Genomic DNA, 19706 nt, shown 5'->3' on the forward strand with positions numbered 1-19706 from the left:
AACTAAAAATTATCTAAAGTCTCATTTTCCTTAGGTCTATATTTAGACTTGCAATGACAGGTCTTCAAATGACGATTCTTATAATGATTCTTTTTTTAAACACAAGTAATAAGTCTGGTTACAAATACATGTATACAAGAAATATTACTCAAGAGAGTCTCAAAACACAATGATCCCGTTGTGAGCTAAATGGCTTCAAAATACACCGGAAATAGTAACCCGTAAGTAGGCAGTAAACAGCTTGAATGCATCCTAGAAAACACCATCCATGCAAGTTAGGTTTAAGCGCAAATTTTAGTGACGAACAAATTTTAATAAGACACTGTCTCAATCAATAATAGTAAAATTATCAATGGAATTGTAAAATTCTACTCTTGATTATATCTAATTATCATTCCCATGACATATCATAAAGTTATGTAATTTTTTTAAAAGATACTTCAATGGCGACTTCAAAATTTGAAACTGTTAGCATTACTGCTAAGTTTAGAGGATGCTTGGTTGGGGCTTTGATTGGTGATTGTTTTGGTGCTCCGTTTGAATTTGCTATCGTTTCAGACAAAAAGCTGAAAAAGTTTTTCACTGGAATTCTTAATGGAGGTAAAAATATGTTGCTCTGAGAAGCCAAAGAATTTTTGAACTTCTAATATATAAAAATAAAATATATAGCTGTTTGATTGGGTAGCTACGAATTATACTTCTATTTTTCTTCCTCGTTTTTCGCGTGCATCTGTTCAGAAGTCACAACTTGGTGATTATTTTAGCTCTGGTACCGATATGGTAATCATTCCAAATATTTCTTTGTGGGAAGATGGCACTTGGAGTCAAATGAATCTTTGTGGCTAATTGGTTTAAAATTTATGGTTTAACATAAAAATTACCTTTACCTTTGGGAAGATTTAATTAATATCCTTAATAAGTTATATGATATTTTATTTAGTATTACTTTTCATTTGTGTTAAAAATAACTGTTTCGAGTACTTGGCCTTTTATGTATGTCAGTGTTTCCCAATTCAATCTAAGCTGAGAGTCTCTTTTCCTTTCCAATTTTAGTGTTAAATCACTAAAAAGGGGGGATTATCACCGTAGTTATGATAAAAATCTCGTATGTTTATTTATAATTCTTTTATTTTTTATGTACAATAATGAATTTACTGATTGTAAAATGTCCACTTACCTTTGACTGTCTTAACCAAAAACTGCTATAATGTAATAATGGAGTTGGTTGTTATGCTGAAAATAAAGAAACATGTTTTCATTTGCCCGCTTTTACCTTTTTTTTTCCTTCTTTTCATTTTTATTGCTTCTGAAATTTTTCTCACTTCTCAAACTTTTTAACCAATGAATTGTATTCTGTAGATTTTTATTGAAAATTGTAAAGTTCCTTAAAAAATTTAATTTCAGTGAGGAATTTTTTCCACTTTGTGGCAAAATTCTGCTTTTTTTTTTTTTTTTTAATTTAGCAAAAAAGAAAATTTTATCTTGTCTTTTCAAAGAAAATTCGGCTTTCTCAAATTCTTAAAAAAAAAAGGATTTGTTTCTTACACTCTTTTTTACTATGTTAACATGATTTGAAATTACTTGTACACTATTTAAGGTCACATATTGCGATTGATATCAATGAGATTTAAATTATACATTGCAATTCTTATTCATATGATTCAAAAATCTCAAATTGGAATTCATATTCACACTTTAAAAATCTCACATTGAGATGTGTATTCATGAAATCTTTAAGAAACCTGTCGTAGAGATATTTTCTATTTAAGCATTGATATTATTTATTTATATATATATATTATATATTTTTTCCCCCTGCTAGAATTTCAGGTATTCTTAATTTCTGTTTTCAGCTTTTTTGGTTTTTTACATAACTCATTCCTGTTATTTAAAAAATAAACTTTTTGAGAAAAAAATAGTTGTAAGCTTTATAAATCTCCTAAAGAGACAAAAAGTTGCAGGTCTTTCGCACTATTAAAGATAAGCTAGCCTATTGACAGGTACAACTAGTCTGCTTTAAGTTTAACTCTGAAGTATGTTTGTTTCAAACAAAAAGCTTTTTTGCTTTATGACTTTTCAAAGTTGCTTTATATAAGGTTAATGTTTTCAATTATGTTATCATAATGTTATTTCAAATATAGTCTAACTAATGTAAATGTTATGAACTATATTAGATCTATTTATGGTAAAAAATATGAAGATTTTTATTGTTTAAAGTCTATGCTAATGATGCTCTAAAATAATCTATAGTTTTTTATTCTTTTTAATTTTTTACTCAAAATGATGTAAGAAGTAAAATTGTTCACCTTCACAAGATGCTCGCAAGTAGATAAGTAGATGTAATCAGTAAAATTAGTACTAGTATCCTTAATAATAAAATGTAATTGATTCTGCCATTTGTATCAATTACATTTTATTATTCTTGTTGAAAATATTTGTTATTGTTATATATTAGTTTAGGTTGTAGTTATTTTTAACATTTATCTTTTTTGTTCAATAACTAAAAATTATTTAAAATCTCATTTTCCTCAGGTCTGTATTTAGACTATAAGATGTATAATGACGTTTCACTACAAACCACATAATGTTCCAGAAACCACAAGTGGTAATTTCTATTAAAACCTCAAGATTAAAGAATATCAAAATCTTATTAATCTAATCTGTTTAACAATTATGTCAGATATTTTTATTAATAATTTTTTGTTTGATTTTAGTTGTGTATTCTTTGCATGTAACCTTTCTTGAAGTAAATATTCTTGTATTTACAGAAAAAAGAAGAGGATATCCTTATACAGATGACACTGCAATGTCGTTATCAGTTGCTAGATCACTGATTAAAAATAAGGAAATCTGTCCTATTGACTTGGCTAAAAGGTATAAATTTTTTTTAATTTCTTCAAAGTTAGCTGGGTCTAAAAATTTTTATAAAACTCATATTAAATTTTTTAAATTACTGCATGAATTTCAATCCTTGAGTTTCTCACTAAATTTATTTGACAAATAAAGATTTATTTTATTCCATGTTCTGTTTTGGTCAATAATAATTTTGTAAATATTCTTTAAGGAAACATTTCATGTGACCGATTTTCGTAATCTGTTGTTATTTCAGGAATGCGAAAGCAAATTTTTGTCATAAATTTTAGTATGAGGACTAATTTTAATATGTATTTCTGATTTTATTGCGTAATATGAACCTTGAGATTTGCTGAAATTATGTTTTTTACTTTAAATATCATTTTTATTTAAAGAATATGATGTTAAAATAATTGTTTGTAGAATTTTTTTGTTAACTAGAATTTTGAATATTTTCTAGAATAAATCTTTTGAATATTTTATATTATTCACATCCAAATAGATATTTTTAACTTCAGAAAACTTTGTAGACCTAACAATTTTTTTTAATTAAAAATTTTTTCATATTTGATTTCTTTCTGCCGTCGGCTTATACACCGAACACCAGAAATTTGCTATCTCATAATGAAAAATAGGGGAAATCTTTTGCACTGGGGTGTAGGGTAGTTTGATGTTTTATTTAAATTGATTTTTTTTATAGTTCTAGCATTAAATTAATAGTTTTTGTTTATAAAAGATCAAACATTTACTCAATTGAAAAAAAATTAGCTTTGCAGAATTATTTATTGTGTTGCAAATTGTTTATTTATAATAGCTCTAGAATTTAAAATCAGCTTTTGAAAAAAATATGTAAAGTTAGTTAACAATAAATTATGAATAAGACTTATGAATTTAAAATTTGAATTTCATTTTTAAATGCTGCTTTAATTTTCTAGAATTTTATAAATTGTGGTTGTATATATTTTGAATATCTGATTAGTACTTTATTTTTAATAGCTGCAATTTATAGCATTATATATATTATTTAATAACTGAAATTTATGTAATCACCAGTAATGAGAGTATTCTGTTTTATTTATATACGAATTGTTATTATTATATCACTTGCTGTGAAAATTTTAAAGTGTCTTTTCATTTAATTTATATTCCTTATTTATTAAATTCATTTTTATTTATTAAATATTTCCTAATAGTTTTAAAATACATGTTTTTATATTTAAATTGTTTCTTCTTCAATCATTTAGATTTGTGCATGAATATTTTACTGACCCTCAAACACCAGCACGATCATATGGCGGACATGTTCGGAATGTATTTGCGGCTTTAAAGAAGTCAAATTTTCAAGATGTGTTTCAACCTGCTAAAAAGCAGTTCAATGGAGCAGGATCTTTTGGTAATGGAGCTGCTATGAGAATTGCACCTGTTGCTTTATTCGTTCATGATAAAGATGAGAACTATATAAAAGTAATGCATTTTTATAAAACTTTATTTTAAGGCAAACTTTTAATAGTTTTGTGCTTGCAGAATATTTTTTAAAAATTGAATTATTTTAACTAATACTGTCTGACATTTTTACTCTTTTTAATTTGTTGACAACTCTTTATTTTATTTCAAAAAAAGTATGCATTATTGCGTTAAATTTTATTTTAATGTAATTTTTAAAAACAAAATATTTATTTTTATACAATTTTATTTCTTTTTTTCTTGGTTGCCGTTTAAAAATTTTTTATCTTTCTCTTCAGAATGCAGTGGAACAATGCTCTTTTGTTACTCACACTCATCCCAATGGCTATAATGGAGCTCTATTATTGTGTTTAGCTATACACTTAGCTCTAAAATTAGAACCTTCCAAAGAACTTGATCCTATGAAATTCATTTTGGATCTTGAAGAGAAGATGAGAAGCTTTAAGAACCAGGTGAATATCAGAAAGATTATAGAATGAAAGGAGAGTTTAAATATGAGTGTACAAAGACTTTTAATTATATATTAAGAATTTCTAGTCATCTTGATTATTTTTACACAATTATATACTTGTATTAACCCTCTTAGCATTAGTCCTAGCCTTCTCTTGCATTTAAAAAAAAGTGTTCAATGGAAAACAAGCATGTAAGAAGAAAATTTCCCAGAGGTTCCAATGCTTGGAGAGTTAATACACAATTTTAAATGTTATTGAACAATTGTGGCAATTGTATTAATTGTAGATTTAAAGTATTAGTGTTTAAATTACTTAAAAATAGAAACCTGATTTTAAAGAATCATTATATAATATACATCCTATGCTAACGTTAAGACAGATAATATATCTAGTACAAAGTCCCATGTCAGGATGTCCATTAACTCGACATTTTTTTACTATCAAAATAACCAAATATCTTTTCCTTTTTCAAGAAAGTTTCTTTCTTTCACATTTGCGATTTGTTAAAGAGATATTATTAACAAATTGTTTCTCTTTCTTCCTTCTTACTGCTTTTCATATACCTAAATATTATTCTACTTTAAAGTTGTTGAAAAGATGGAATCAGATAAGTTAAAAGAAAGTATATTTGAATGAGAAGAATAAACTATGAATATTAATGAAACTGAATATTAAAAGTTTTTAAAAAGAACACCTGCTTACAAACTTTGAGCTTTGTCTCCTTTTAAATAATAAATGTCTTTATTAAAAAAAATCTATGCAGTTCTGTTCCTTGCTTTATATTATATATATATATATATATATATATATATATATATATATATATATATATATATATATATATATATATATATATATTTTTTTTTTTTTTTTTTTGAAATTGGATTAATTTACTTTTGGAATATGAGGGGTTTTTTTATGTTATTTTTTTCTGATTATCTACCTAGCTAATTTCTTCACAACAAAGGGAAAAATGAAAAATTATGATTTATTCATGAATGAGGAAGTTTAAATTATTGTCTGCTCACTTTCATTTTTTTTTTAACCAGTCAGAAAATGCTGTTGTATAAAATTGATGTTAATTATCATGAATTAGTTATTATTTTTTTTATTGAATAACTCATGTTATGATGCTTGTTTATCTTAAAGTTCTATCATTCAGGAAAATCTATTTTCTGAAATTGCGGAAGTCCCAATGACTTTGTTTATTTAACTTTCCACTGTATATCATTAGTAGTAGAATTTTTCTTACATTTTTTTATTGCTATTTTAATTTTCTTTCGTTTTGCTTCCTAACATTTTCTTTTTAGGAATAATATCATATAGTTTATAAATTGTCTTCATTGCAACAATGTGATTTATATGCATACTATTTATGAATTGCATGTCAGGATTAAAATTCACATGATTTACAGATCACATGTGGTGGTATATGCATCGCACATGATTAATGTGTTATGTCTACCCAAAGAACTCTTTTACATCATTATGTACAATAATATATATATATACTACCCTACAATAATGGAAGAGACACTTTTTTTTTAAATATATATTTTTTTGAATTTCTCAAGAAATACTTCAGGGGTTTAGTTATTTTGTAATTTTAAAAGTGTTTGGCTCAAGTGATTTTTCATATTTTGCAATAAAGTTAAAGCTCTCTAGGGTTTTAAAGGCTGACAATAAACTACAGAGAAACAAGTATTTTTTTAACACCCTATGCCAAAAATCTAGCAATAAACTTGTAACTTGTATCAATTACTTTTTGCAATGACTGCATAAAATTTCATAAATATAGCTTAAATATTTAGGGAGATGTGAACATTTTAATGAAAAAGTAAATTTTTTATCTCATGTTTTTTGCTATATAAAAATATTCAGTAAAATTAAAAAAAATTTTTAGTAAATTACAAAATTATTGTTTTAAAATTTGAAGAAATTTGTTAAAAATGTGCAAGATACAAGCATTTAAAAGAGTTCTTTTGTACTATGCTTGTACAGAAAATTTTTTAAATTACTTTTTCATAATTTTATTGTGAATCGTATTCAGAATTTGATGGAAAAAATTCTATTTAAACTTCTTAAAAACGTAAAAAGTTGCAAGCAATTTTCTAAGTAGTTTGCTTGATTTTCTGGCATAGGATGTTCAAAAATACTTGTTTTCTTTCGTAATATATTGTCAGTCCCTCAAACCTCTGAAAATTTTAAACTTTATTGCAAAGTAAGAAAAATCATATGAATTAAATGCTTCTAAATTTGCAAAATAGTTTTTTTAAGTACTTCTTCCAAAATTCAAAAAAATATCAAAAGCTTGAAGTGTCTAACTAAAGTCAAAAACTAAAGTGTCTTCCATTGTTGTAGGGTACTATATATTTGCAGGTAGATTTGGATGATTTATGAAAATAATTATTAAATTTCTATTATTAATCAATATACTATTGTGCATTACGAAACCTACTTTGGTACACACTTTACATATATTTGATGAAGTAATTAATTTTGATGTTAATTAAGACAGAAATGAAGATTTAATTAAGGAAATATATCATTATTCCCCCTTTATAATTTTTTATTCTTTGTTATATAAACTCTTTTAAAATAAAATCATGCAAATTAAAAACATTCAGCAGCACAATCTTCTAAATATTAGCTCAGAAATGTTCTTTCTGATTTACTTATTGTACTAGTTTAATAAAATTTTGCTACTCACACACGTTACACATGCTGAAAAAATTCTCACTTTATTTAATTCAATTTTCTTCATAAAATTTATATATTTATTCACAATACATATCTTTATGTAATATATTAAGCCCAAGATTTTTTTACAAATTGAAATTTATGTGTTCTATTAATAATAAAATTTTTGTTTTTTACTCTTTGAGTATTAAAAAACTGTAATGATTGCTAAAAGACTTGTGATCCAGTGGTAAATTAAATTAAAAAGCAATTAAAAATAACTCATGTTGCCATTTTAAAAAAAATTTTATATTGCTCTATTAACATGACATTCAAGATTTTTTTTTCTAAAATATTTGCAAAAACTGCATAAATTGTTTAAAAATTATCTACTTTGAAATATCCGCTCAAACTGCACATAGTGGTGCAAAAATTAAATTTTGCATGAAACTTAGTCACTAGTCACTTCTTATTTATGTGGGCTAATAAATTCTCTTGCTTGATATGCTAACAAAAATAGTTTGTAATAATGTCACATTGCCTGTCAATTTGTCCAGATAATATATGCCAGATATCCGGCGGAATGTCAATCTCCAACTACCATTAGTTTTTGTTTATACATTTAATTTTTTGTTTTCAAAATCATTAGTTTTGTTACATTAATATTCCAGTTATTTTAATAATAGTTCATGATTTTTTTTTTGCTGTTAAAGAAAAGTTCAAATTAAATAAATTTTTAAATGACCTTTTGCCTTCTTTGTATTAATTCCTATTCTTATTTTCCTACTTTATCAAAATTGACCAGTATTAATTTATAAGAGTAAGTGTAACCAAGTTCTGCCAAAAAATGCTGACTAAAACAATTACTATTTCTGCATCATAATTTATCAATCATAAAAATTACATTAGTTTCAGTTTCTTATTCAATTTTCTTTGCATGATAAAAATATTTTCTTAAAATTATTAAAAATAAGCAGAATATGTTTTATTCCTTATTTAATGTTACAATTTTTGTTATAGTATTTAACGTATTTTTCTGTATATAATTTCAGGCTGGCTTTAATGCCAAATAATTGTAATATCTGGCTACTGTTGATTATCCGGCCAATTGGCCACATATCCCAGGGGCAATATGTTGATCAGGTATTTGTTGCATCACTAATTTTTAGTTTGTCGCAGCTAATATTTTAATAAGTTCTAAATAGCAAAGGTCATCTTATATTGGAGAAATTCATGTTTAAACTGTTATCTCATTAGTACTTTATTTTGTAGAACTTGATGGGTTATCTGTAGTGCAAATAGAAATCATTGGACACTTCTGTTGCAACGTATTTGAAACAACTCAAATTAATGCACGTATAGTTGATTTTCAAGAGGGTTGAAAAGTTTATTTATGACGTATTTTTTAAATGCTGAACATTAATAAAATTAATATCTACACTATTGACTTAACTGTCTAACTAATTTATATTTGATGCGGCAATAAATTTATATATTTTTGTTAGGGTTGGGTTTTTACCAGAACATGGTAAAAACTAGTTATTTACTGGTAAAATCCATGGGAAAAACCTGGTAAATACTATTAACCTATGTTTGTTTATTTACAGATATAATGGTTTATTATTTATAACTGATTGGAATATATATTATTTTCATATAGCAAATATTAATAATATAATATACATATGTGTATACCCTATTCTACAATAATGGAAGAGGAACTTTGATTTTTTGACATTTTTTTAAATTTCTCAAGAAATACTTAAAGGATTAATTTATAACTTTAAAGATGTTTATTTCATGCAATTTTTCATACTTAGTTATAAGATTTAAAGCTTCCAGACTTTTGAGAGACCGACAATAAATTACAAGAGAAAGCAAGTATTTTTGAACACCCTAAGCCGTAAAATCAAGCAATGAGCTTGTAATTTGCATCAATTACTTTAGTTGTTAATTGAAACAACTGCATGAAATTTCATAACCTAGAGTAAATACTTATGAAAATATGGACATTTTTATTTTAAAAAAAATTGCTTTACGTTTTTTTACTATAACTTTGTAAATATTCAGTGGAATCAAACAATATTTTTGAAGCAATTTAAAATTAATTAGAAAATTATTTATTTAAAATTATTTTTTTTAAAAAATTGTTAACAACTGCACAAGATATAAAGTATTTAAGGTAGTTCTTTTATCCTACGCTTGCACAGAAAAAATTAAAAAATATTTTTCTTCATTTTGTAGTGAATCGTATTTGGTAACTAGAGAAAAAAGTTTGATTGGAATAGTTTAAAATTTTAAAAAGTTTCAATAAATTTTCAAAGTAGTTTTTGTACTTTTTAAAACAAAGCTCCAAACCATCAGGGGTTTTCCAAAATTTCATTTTGTTTCATAAAACAAAATTTAATAACAAATGATAATACCATGCAATTATCATCCCTAAGCCAAAATGTGATGGTAAAAAGAAAGAAAACGTACTTCTATGATAGATGATCTCCCACAATGCTGTTCTCATTTTAATAACTCTTGTTTCGTAGTTCAAAATGAAATTTCAGGAAAACTCCTTTGAGCTTTCTTTTAAAATGTACAAAATCTACTTAGAAAATTGCATAAAACTTTTTACATTTTTAAGATATTTAAATCAAACTTTTTTCATTAGTTGCTTAATACAGTTCAAAAGAAATACTTTAAATACTTATGTCTTGAACAATTTAATTTATTTCTTTTAAATTTGAAATAAATAATTTTGTAATTAATTTTAAATTGCTCCAATGAATTGAAATATTATTTGATGAATTAAAATGATTTAAATATTATTTGATGAATTAAAATGATTGAAATATTATTTGATGAATTAAAATGATTGAAATATTATTTGATGAATTAAAATATTATTTGATTCCAATGTATTTAAAAAGTTATAGTAAAAAAAATGTGAGGCAAAAAAAATTAGTTTTTTATAAAAATGTCAATATCTCCTTAATAAATATTTACTCTAGGTTTATGAAATTCGGGTGTTCGAAATACTTGTCTTCTTTCGTAATTTATTGTATGTTTCCCAAACCTCTGAAAGCTTTAAATCTTATTGCTAAGTATTGAAAATCGCATGAACTAAACATCTCTAAAATTATGAAATTATCCTATAAGTATTTCTTGAGAAATTTAAAAAAATGTCAAAAACTCAAAGTGTCTCTTCCATTATTTTAATGTAATGTATATGCATATCAGCAAGTAACAAACCATTGGACAAGCTGTATGATGTAAAAATGCAATTGTAAATCTAATTATTCACATAACCAGTTGAGGCAAATCTTTTCAGTATTAAAATCTTAGAAAACTATTATATTTTCAATATGAGCCAATAACCATTAATTAAAAGTTAAAATCATATTTTCAAATCACATTATTGTATTATATCTCTCTATATCATAAATTTATTACAGCTGTATTTATATACAGAAAATAACTGAAAAAACAGAAAACTCAAATAAGCATAATTATGGAATTTTGTAAAAAGAAAAAATAACTTTAATTATATAATTTTTTTCTTTCTTTTTTCAAAAGGATAATTGAAACATTAAAAAGTATATAGTAGTGATAAGGGTATGGTAAAACAAGGAATAACCTTACCACTATTTTGTCATTTATTTTTATTAAATTTGGTAAGGAGAAAAGTATTTTACTTATTTCACTTTGTATGTACTTTTTTAAGATAAAAATTTTCCGAAATAATCATTTGTTACAATGATTTAAAAATATATATTAAAAAATTTATGTAATAAGTTTTCAAAAATTAGAAGAACAACAAAAATGAATATCAATGATGTATACATTAGAAATTAAGATAAAAGTGTTATTATTAAGTCAGAAGACAGGACCACTGACAATATATAAATTCACAAATGTTTTGTTTTGGTCATGAGTTAGGTTAATTTATAAATCAATATATTATAAACATTAAAAAAAATATATCTACGGCAAAAACAGGCATCGTTAGTGGTTTGTATAGAAAATCGTTCGAAAATAATACTAAAAGAAGCAGAAAAAAAAAGGACTGGACAAAATCGAAACAATTTTCAGACAGAATATTCTTTTAAAAAGATGAAGCAAGAAGAAAAATTAACTTAGTTATAATTTACAAAACTTTTCATTCAAAAATTAAGATAGATTTTTATTTTTTCTAATTTGCTTTTGTATGCAATCTTTTTTATAGGCATTTTTATAATAGCACAGCATTTTTAAAAGTGTTTCTGATAGACTGTATCTCATTTAACGTTTTATAGATACTTTTTTTGACGAAAAAAATTTGACGCAAATTTTGTTTTAATAATTAGGAGGATTTTTTCCTACTTTTTTTTTCACCTTTACAACTTAATTTTTTTTAATAGTTGTTAGTCAAGTTTTTATTCATCTTAAATATTTCTAATTGTATTACAGTTTTTTCCTTTTATTCTATACCAATAGTATAGTTAAGTTTTGATTATTTTTCAAGAATGACTGAACTTGTTTATAAACAAACATTAATGTTTAATAAAAGTTTTTTTTTAAAACAAAATTTGCTATTTGGCAGCGGAGTATTTGGTATGCGGCTGATTTTTTGGGTCAAATATTCGGTATTTGCCTGTTTGGTCCAATCACTATTAGTTACATCCCTGATAGCAATGTTTAAATTAGACTACAGACAACATTTTATCACAAAACTGCACATGAGCCTCAAAGTAGTAGTTTATCTTATCTGGTACATTGATTTTGTGACAAAAAATTCATAAATTAATTATTAATTGACTTTTCATGTATTTACCTAATTAAACAAATTATTTTTTCTTTAATTAGGGATTTGGACAGTACTATTTTAGCATCAAAGGAATAAAGCATTGTCTCGAACAGAAAGAGGATCTCACTCCCGTTGATGTAGCTTATCATTTAGGTTTGGACTTTTTTTTTTTAAATTCATCAATTTTTTTACTACTTTGTGCTGTAGCCCTGAAAAAAGTATTGAGCTAATATTAGTAAAATGTCTAATATATAGACTTAGAATAAATTAGGAAGCATACAATTTGTAAAAAAAGTGTTGTAAGTTGCATAATAATTGTAAAATTTTTTAGAGTTTTTGTAAGAAAGAAAATTTGATATAACTGTGAACAGCATTTTATAACCCTTTGTAAGCTTCATAAATTTTTCTGCTTATAAATTACTTAGTACAAATTTTAACAATTGGGTCTATGTGCAATTCTAAAGGAATTTAAGTTCATTTTAATTATCCAGGTCATAAATTATTCTTGTTTAAATTATAACCTTTATCCAACTATAGCCCTCAAAGAATGTATATGTGTCTATTAAACTAAATAATTTAAAATGATTGGTGATTGAACTGAGAAATAAGTTATGTACTTAAACGCAAAATTAATATTGGTGAAATGACTCTTATTCATTTAAGAGAAATATAAGAAATTGTTACTATTATTGCGCAATTGAAGCTTAATTTTGGTAATAAGCAGTACTGGCATCCTAGCAATTGAAACATTTTTAATCGGTACCAAATATACTAATGTAGCTGCAAAGATATTACCTACCTATATTAATGTATTTGGTATCTATTAAAGCTGCACCAATACTGTCAGTAATAGGTATTGCTGAAGTAGGGTTTTTAGTTCCTCAGAATGGGATAAGTTCTGAAGAAAATTATTTGATTGTGGTAAGCTGATTATTATGGGTTTGCTTTGAGAAACAGCGTCATGCTAAATGATACTGAATACAGTTTGTAATTTTTATTTTGATGGGATGGACTGTTAAAATGTGTTTTGTTTAATCTAATAATGCGAAGCCACTGGGGAAGGCACCAAATAATAATAAATCAAAAAAAAATTGGAATTAATTTGACTTCATTACTTATGTCTGAATAGACTTTTCAAATTTATGAATGATTTCATAGTGTTGATCACTGTTGATGTATTCATTGTTTACTCTTTTTTCACCCTATACAAAAATAACTATAATCAGCATTAACATTAACGTTAGGTAATAAGATAGCAATCAATAAGACTTAAAAAAATTGTGTCTTAATTTTCTTTATTACATACATTTAAGTGATGTATTATCCTGTTTTTATTATATTTGTTGGTTTTCATTATTATTATTCATTTCTATTATTTTAACACATTTCATTAAGTAACATCTGACTTTCTCAGTTTGTGTTAAATGGATGTGATTTGACCAAACGAATTTGATTTTAATTGAACCAAAATGTCTAGACGAAAATTTACTTAGATAAAAAACAAACATGTATCAATTTTTTTAAAAATAAGAAAATTTTGATAAATCAATAATAAATTTATAAAAATTTATTTTTGTAAACAGGTAATGATGTTTCAGCCTTGAGATCTGTTCCTACTGCAATTTATTCATTTCTCAGAAGTTTGAAACCTCTTCCATATTATGAGGTGAGTTTATTTTTAAATTTAATGTAAATAAAAATCATCATGCAGAATTTCAACTGTAATGTTGAAGATTTGCTTTTCAAATCTGCTTGTGGATTTATGTTACTTAGTCATGAATCTACAACAGGGGTGTCAAACTCAAAAGCTAACTCGGGCCAAATAAAGAATTCTTAACTTTAGGTGGGCCGCAAAAAAAAATTTATGTTCATAGAAAACAAATATTTTTATTTTGAATTGTAATAAACATATGTAAAGTTAAATTATTGTTTACGTCCTGGTACTTGACATCTCTTCTCTGGTACTATCTTTTCTATTTTGGGAGAAATTTTATCAGCCTATTTACTTTTAAAATTGACTCAACGTGAGTGTAATTAATACGGTTTTGGACAGGAGATTTATTTCCATTCATAACAGAAAATAATTGCCCTCTCTGATAAGTACTTCCAAACATGAAAATAATTTCATATGCGAATTTTCGAGTATTTTCAAACCTTGCCGGTAAATATTCATAAAATTCAGGCACACCCACTTCAATGACTTTTGCCTTCAAATTTGAGTCGCACTGAATCTCAATCATTTCCATTTGCATGTAACTGGGTAATGAGTCTATATTTATTGGGAAAATCGAAGAAAACAAGTGAAATTTGTCTTCCAAAGAATTAAAATCTTTAAATCTTGTTTCAAATTTTATTCTAAGATTTGAAATTTTTTTCTGCGTATTTTTGATACGATGCAGTATCAATTCAATTAGATTTGTTCTTGTTGCACATTGGGAAGTGCGTTAGATCTTTATTTTTCAATTGCCTTTCACAAAGAAATAGTTTACATTTGAATGCTTTAATTATGTCAAACATGTTCATAATGATCTGGTCCGTGCCTTGTAACAATAAATTTAAATCAGATAAGTGTTTGGTTATATCAGTCATAAAAGATAAATCTTGCAACCATATTTGATCAGAGTACAAGCTACACATCTTGATCTTTAGTTTGTAAAAACTTACATATTTCTTCTTTCAAATCCCAGAATTGTTTGAGTACCTTGGAGCAAGATAACCAACGTACCTCGCTATAGTAGGATAAACCTGAATATGTACTATCTAATTGATAGCTTAGTTAGACTCCATTTCAGCCAATTAGAATTTTACATTTTCGCGCGTACAATTTAAAATGATCCGTATAGTTTATAAATAAAGTATATTATAATTTTATATGCTGGTTTCGTTTCTAATTCGCATTTATATTTTTACTTTGCTTCGGATATATTGAGTGGGTCACAAAAATTTTCTTCCCCGGCCGCGAGTTTGGCACCCCTGATCTTTAATATTGGTAGCCTTTCAAGGAATAAAACACACGGAAATTAAACTCTTTCTCTTTCCTCTTCTAAACGTGTATTTCAGTATTATTGAACAATATATTACTGTAAACTATATCTAATTAACATAAATATACCAATGAATTGCTCTTGAAAAATAATTGCTGAATCGCAATAATTCTTTGAATTGCAGGAGCAATTTTGAACGTTATGTTTGATTATGAATTAAAAAAGAATGTGAAAAAAACTGTACTATGATCTTTTTTTTTCGACCGAATGCTATTTTTTAAAAAATTCTGTTCATTATAATTTTGCAATAATTTCATTAGTATAATAAAAAAATTACTTTTTTATTGAATGAGATGTAATTTTTTGTTAAGATTTTCATCACTTCATTATAGAATAGGATAATACTTACAATAATTTTTTATAAATCGTTTGAATCAATTCAATAATTTCATTTTATGTTATTAAAATGATTGATTTAGTGTAGAGGTGCACAGCCCGCATCCCGCAAAAGCTTACAAACAAAATTACTGTTTTGTTTTGTTTTTAGAAAAATAAAAAAAATTTCAAACATTTAGAAGCGCACATTTGAGTCATCACTTTATAATGAGCTAAATTTGCACTGATTCTATTGTAAATCTATGTTGTTCGCCTTTCCATTAGTTATTGCATTGAAATTTCACATGGTTTTAAAAGACCCAATATTTTTAATTTCGAATTTGAGTAATTTTTGCCAATTTCATCATAAATCCAAGTGACGTTTCGATCGTTTTTTTGGCGTTTATAATTATTAAAGTCCATATGTGGTTTTTAAGATACTAATGCATTTATTACGATTTGTGAGTTATAAATGCGTTTTTTTTTTGTGAAGTTAGTGTGAGTTATAAATGTTTTTCTTTATGATTTTTACTATCCCGATGTTACTATGACATGCGAATTTCTAATAACAAATATAACTATTCACGGTTTGATACAATTTATATGTGCATATTTCATTGTACAGATAAGTTTTTTTTTATCGTTTCATTCGTTGGTACCATGCGTGGTATTTAGAATTCCAATATTTTAATACAATGTTATTGTACCATGAAAAATTCGAAAACTTCAGATGCGTTATCTTTCCCTCTTTTTTTAGCTTTGACAAACTAATTATTAATTAAGTAAATCAAAAAGTTGGATTAATTATTGATAAAATTCCTTAAAGGTAATAAAACCTTTTGAGAACCAATCGTAAAATTGATATTTCTTCTAATCTCGCTATGGTTGTCTTCTATTTTGACATAAGATAGAAAATAAAATTGAATGTTTTCTCCTCCCACTGAGAATTGCAAAGATAGTAAGATACTCTCTCCTCCCTCGGAATGACATATTTGCCAAGGTCTTTATCAAAACTGGTGGGTGGATGTCACTTGTGGCAAATTGTGATCAACATTTTAATGGATATGTATGTATATATATATATATATTTATTTATAATAATAGTGTTGAGTCTTTTTTATAATAAAAATGGCAGTTTTTAGAAAAATCAACATTTCAAATGCATTGTTAACATGAAAAACTCTGCAATTAAATTAGACAAACATGGTAAAAACAAAATTTCCTGGTACAATCTCACATATCATGTTATCTCTTCAACAATACCGAATTATATATATGTTGTTTTTTTATAATATCAGTCATGGTCCTTTTTTTAAAATAAAAATATTAGTTTTTAAGAAAATCAACATTTCAAATTCATTGTTAACAAAAAAACTCTGTCATTTGATTATTGATTCATAAAAATAAAATTCAATCACAAACTTAGGCTACTATTTCTATGAAGAAATAATACATTTGAATTTCAACTTGGTATAACTTTAGTAGATATTGCCATTAGGAAAAGCTTACAAAAATACTTTAATGTTAATTAAGTAAATGTTATAGCCAATTTTATAAAATAAGAAAGTCTTGTTTAGAGGAGAAAATTTCCAAAAGTTTTACCTAAAGCTGTAACAGTAGAAGAATTAACCAAAAACCTTTCTTACATCACAGTTGCTATTTCAGGATTATCCTTTAAAAAACATGTTCATAGAGTCAAATATCTAATGAAATAAATACCTTCAAAAAAAAATTCCCAATGCATAATTTTTTTTAAAGAATGTATTTTTCATCCATCATATATTGTAACCCTTCTACAAACTGTACAAAATACGTATTTGTTAGTTTTTCAAGATAATAATTTTGTACCCTTTCCAGACCACAAATCCATTTATTCGAACCATCTACTTTGCTATATCAGTTGGTGGTGATACTGATACTATTGCTACAATGGCAGGTGCTATTGCTGGTGCATATTATGGTGATGACATAATTCCAAAAAATTTTAAGAAAGTTTGTGATAAAATAAAGGAAGTTGAAGTATTATCAGATGAACTACTAAAGGCTTCTCAAGCTTGAATTTGTTTTTGATGAATTTCATACTGAAAGAAAAGTATACATATGTTTTAAGGATTCTTTTCATACTGAATGAAAAGTATCATATGCTTAATTTAAGACTTATATGTATATTTTTAGATTTTATTTTTTTATTAAACTTTTGCTTTTAAATAAATTATTAATTTCATTTGTGCTTCATCAATTTGAAATTCCAGTGTTAAAGGCAGAATGTTTAAATAATATTTTTAAAGCAATATGTTAGTTTCTTTATTAAAAGTGTATATGAATTTTCTGTGTTATTTTCATTGAATAAATTTCTAATTATAGGTATGCATGATTAATCTGAAATGCTTATGTAAGATGTGGCTATTAAAAAAGATTTTTTTAAAATATCTCTTACTGAATAATTTCTGTTTTTAAAAGTATTGCCCTAAAATATAAGGATTATTAATTATAAATCTCAAGTGTAAGGGTTGTAGGTGTTAAATAATAAACATAAGAGGAAAATGAAACTCCTTCTTTTATTGGAGTGTCAGTTTGCAGTAGGTTTTGTTGTTATCACTTTTATCCTGTAAAATTACAATGGTTACTAATGTAGTGCAAAATGTTTCAAAGATTATGTTTGTTAACACAATACTTGGATTTATGATTACATAATAGAACCATGATAAATATGAATTCTATTCAATAAATTGAGAGTGAAAATTCAAGGAATTCTGATGAGCAATTTATTGATCTTAATCATGTTAATTAATCAAATTAATGCTTTAAATCCTTTCAAGAATTCTAGAAGTAGAATTCTTTATTTTAACATTGTGCTAGGATACAAAGCTTTGTTTATTGATTGTTTTTGTCTTAGCATATCCACCACATTCACCTAATTTGCTCATGTGCAAGGGGTGATCAAATGAAAAAGTACAAAACGACACTGTGGGTACAAATGTAGACTTCATTCAAAATATACACCATAGGCCTGAGCACAACGATCCCTCTGATGAACAAGCTGCAGGATTCCTTGTTCCCAGAATTCCTGTGGCCGTGACGAGACCCAGTCCTTCACAGCGTCCTTGAGTACGTCGTTCGAGTTGAAGCGCTTCCCTTTCAGATGTTTCTTCAGTGAACCAAACACATGTAAATCACAGGGCGACATGTCCGGACTGTAGGGTGGATGGTCCAACGTTTCCCACTTGAACTTGGCCAGTTCCATGTGTGTGACTCTGGAGAATGTGGACGCACGTTATCATGGAGCAGAACCACACCCTCCACGAGCATCCCCCGTCTTTTATTCTTGATGGGCCTGCGTAGGCGTTGGAGTGCCTCACAGTATACATAGGAGTTAATGGTTTTCCTGTGCTCAAGTTTCTGTTCTTCATACGGACTGCCGCATTTGGACGCGCTTTTGATAAGAGCCTCTGCTCTCTCCTGCGCATGCGGGAACCCGCGCATGCTCCGATCCCAGTTAGAGACTCCAATCTCATCCCGAGATGTCTCGCTACATTCTCCCATGGCGGAATATGCAAATATTTAACTGTTGCATTTTTACGTCGTTTCGTACCTTTTCATTTGATCACTTCTTGTTGTTTAAAACCAAGCTTAACTTAAAACAGGGTTCCCACACTCCTTTAAAGTCTTTAAAAACTGCTTAATTTTTATTTTGGAGAATAAGGGCCTTAAAAATGCTTAATTTTGGTTAAAGGTTTTTAAAAGTCCTTAATTTTTCATAATCTCTATGGTTGATAGGAACAATTTTTTAGTTAAATTTTTTCAAACAAAATGTTGTTCTTTTATCGCTTAGAATTAGACCATGCTTTGAGGGTAAAACATTTTAGAGAGAGTAAAACATTTTAATGAGGGTAAAACATTTTAATGTGGGGAAGGCGGCTGGCAAGGGGAAGAAAGCATGTCCTTTCATTAATATATTGGTTCTTTCATTAATATAGTCTGTCCTTTACCTCAAATGATACTCTATGAGGAGAGTGAAGCATTCTAAAAGAAAAGAACAGTATGGATCTACTGGTAACGCATCTGCTTAAGGGAATGAATTAAAGCGCTAAGAACAGAAGTATCAGAGAAAAATTTTGAACTAGA

General features: G+C 26.4%; 2 protein-coding genes across 2 annotated transcripts in view; both read left to right on the top strand.

Annotated features, from left to right (window-relative positions):
• Window positions 1–328: 328 nt before the first annotated feature.
• LOC107441978 (ADP-ribosylhydrolase ARH3-like) lies at window positions 329–17738 on the top strand. The gene is made up of 7 exons (XM_043047984.3): window positions 329–600; window positions 2769–2874; window positions 4098–4317; window positions 4596–4769; window positions 12282–12375; window positions 13806–13888; window positions 17439–17738. The coding sequence occupies exons 1-7, from the start codon at window positions 444–446 to the stop codon at window positions 17637–17639; spliced, it is 1035 nt and encodes a 344-aa protein (XP_042903918.2). The 5' UTR covers window positions 329–443; the 3' UTR covers window positions 17640–17738.
• The window catches only part of LOC107441976 (ADP-ribosylhydrolase ARH3), a 31813-nt gene continuing 20621 nt past the window's right edge, over window positions 8515–19706 (top strand). The window contains exon 1 of the mRNA XM_087159471.1: window positions 8515–8591. The gene's annotated coding sequence lies outside the window, so the exon portion shown is untranslated. The remainder of the gene's footprint in view (window positions 8592–19706) is intronic.

The sequence above is a fragment of the Parasteatoda tepidariorum genome, chromosome 3 (assembly GCF_982258835.1).
Source record: "Parasteatoda tepidariorum strain Cologne lab strain chromosome 3, Ptep-v5.0, whole genome shotgun sequence".
Classification (NCBI taxonomy): Eukaryota; Metazoa; Arthropoda; class Arachnida; order Araneae; family Theridiidae; genus Parasteatoda; species Parasteatoda tepidariorum.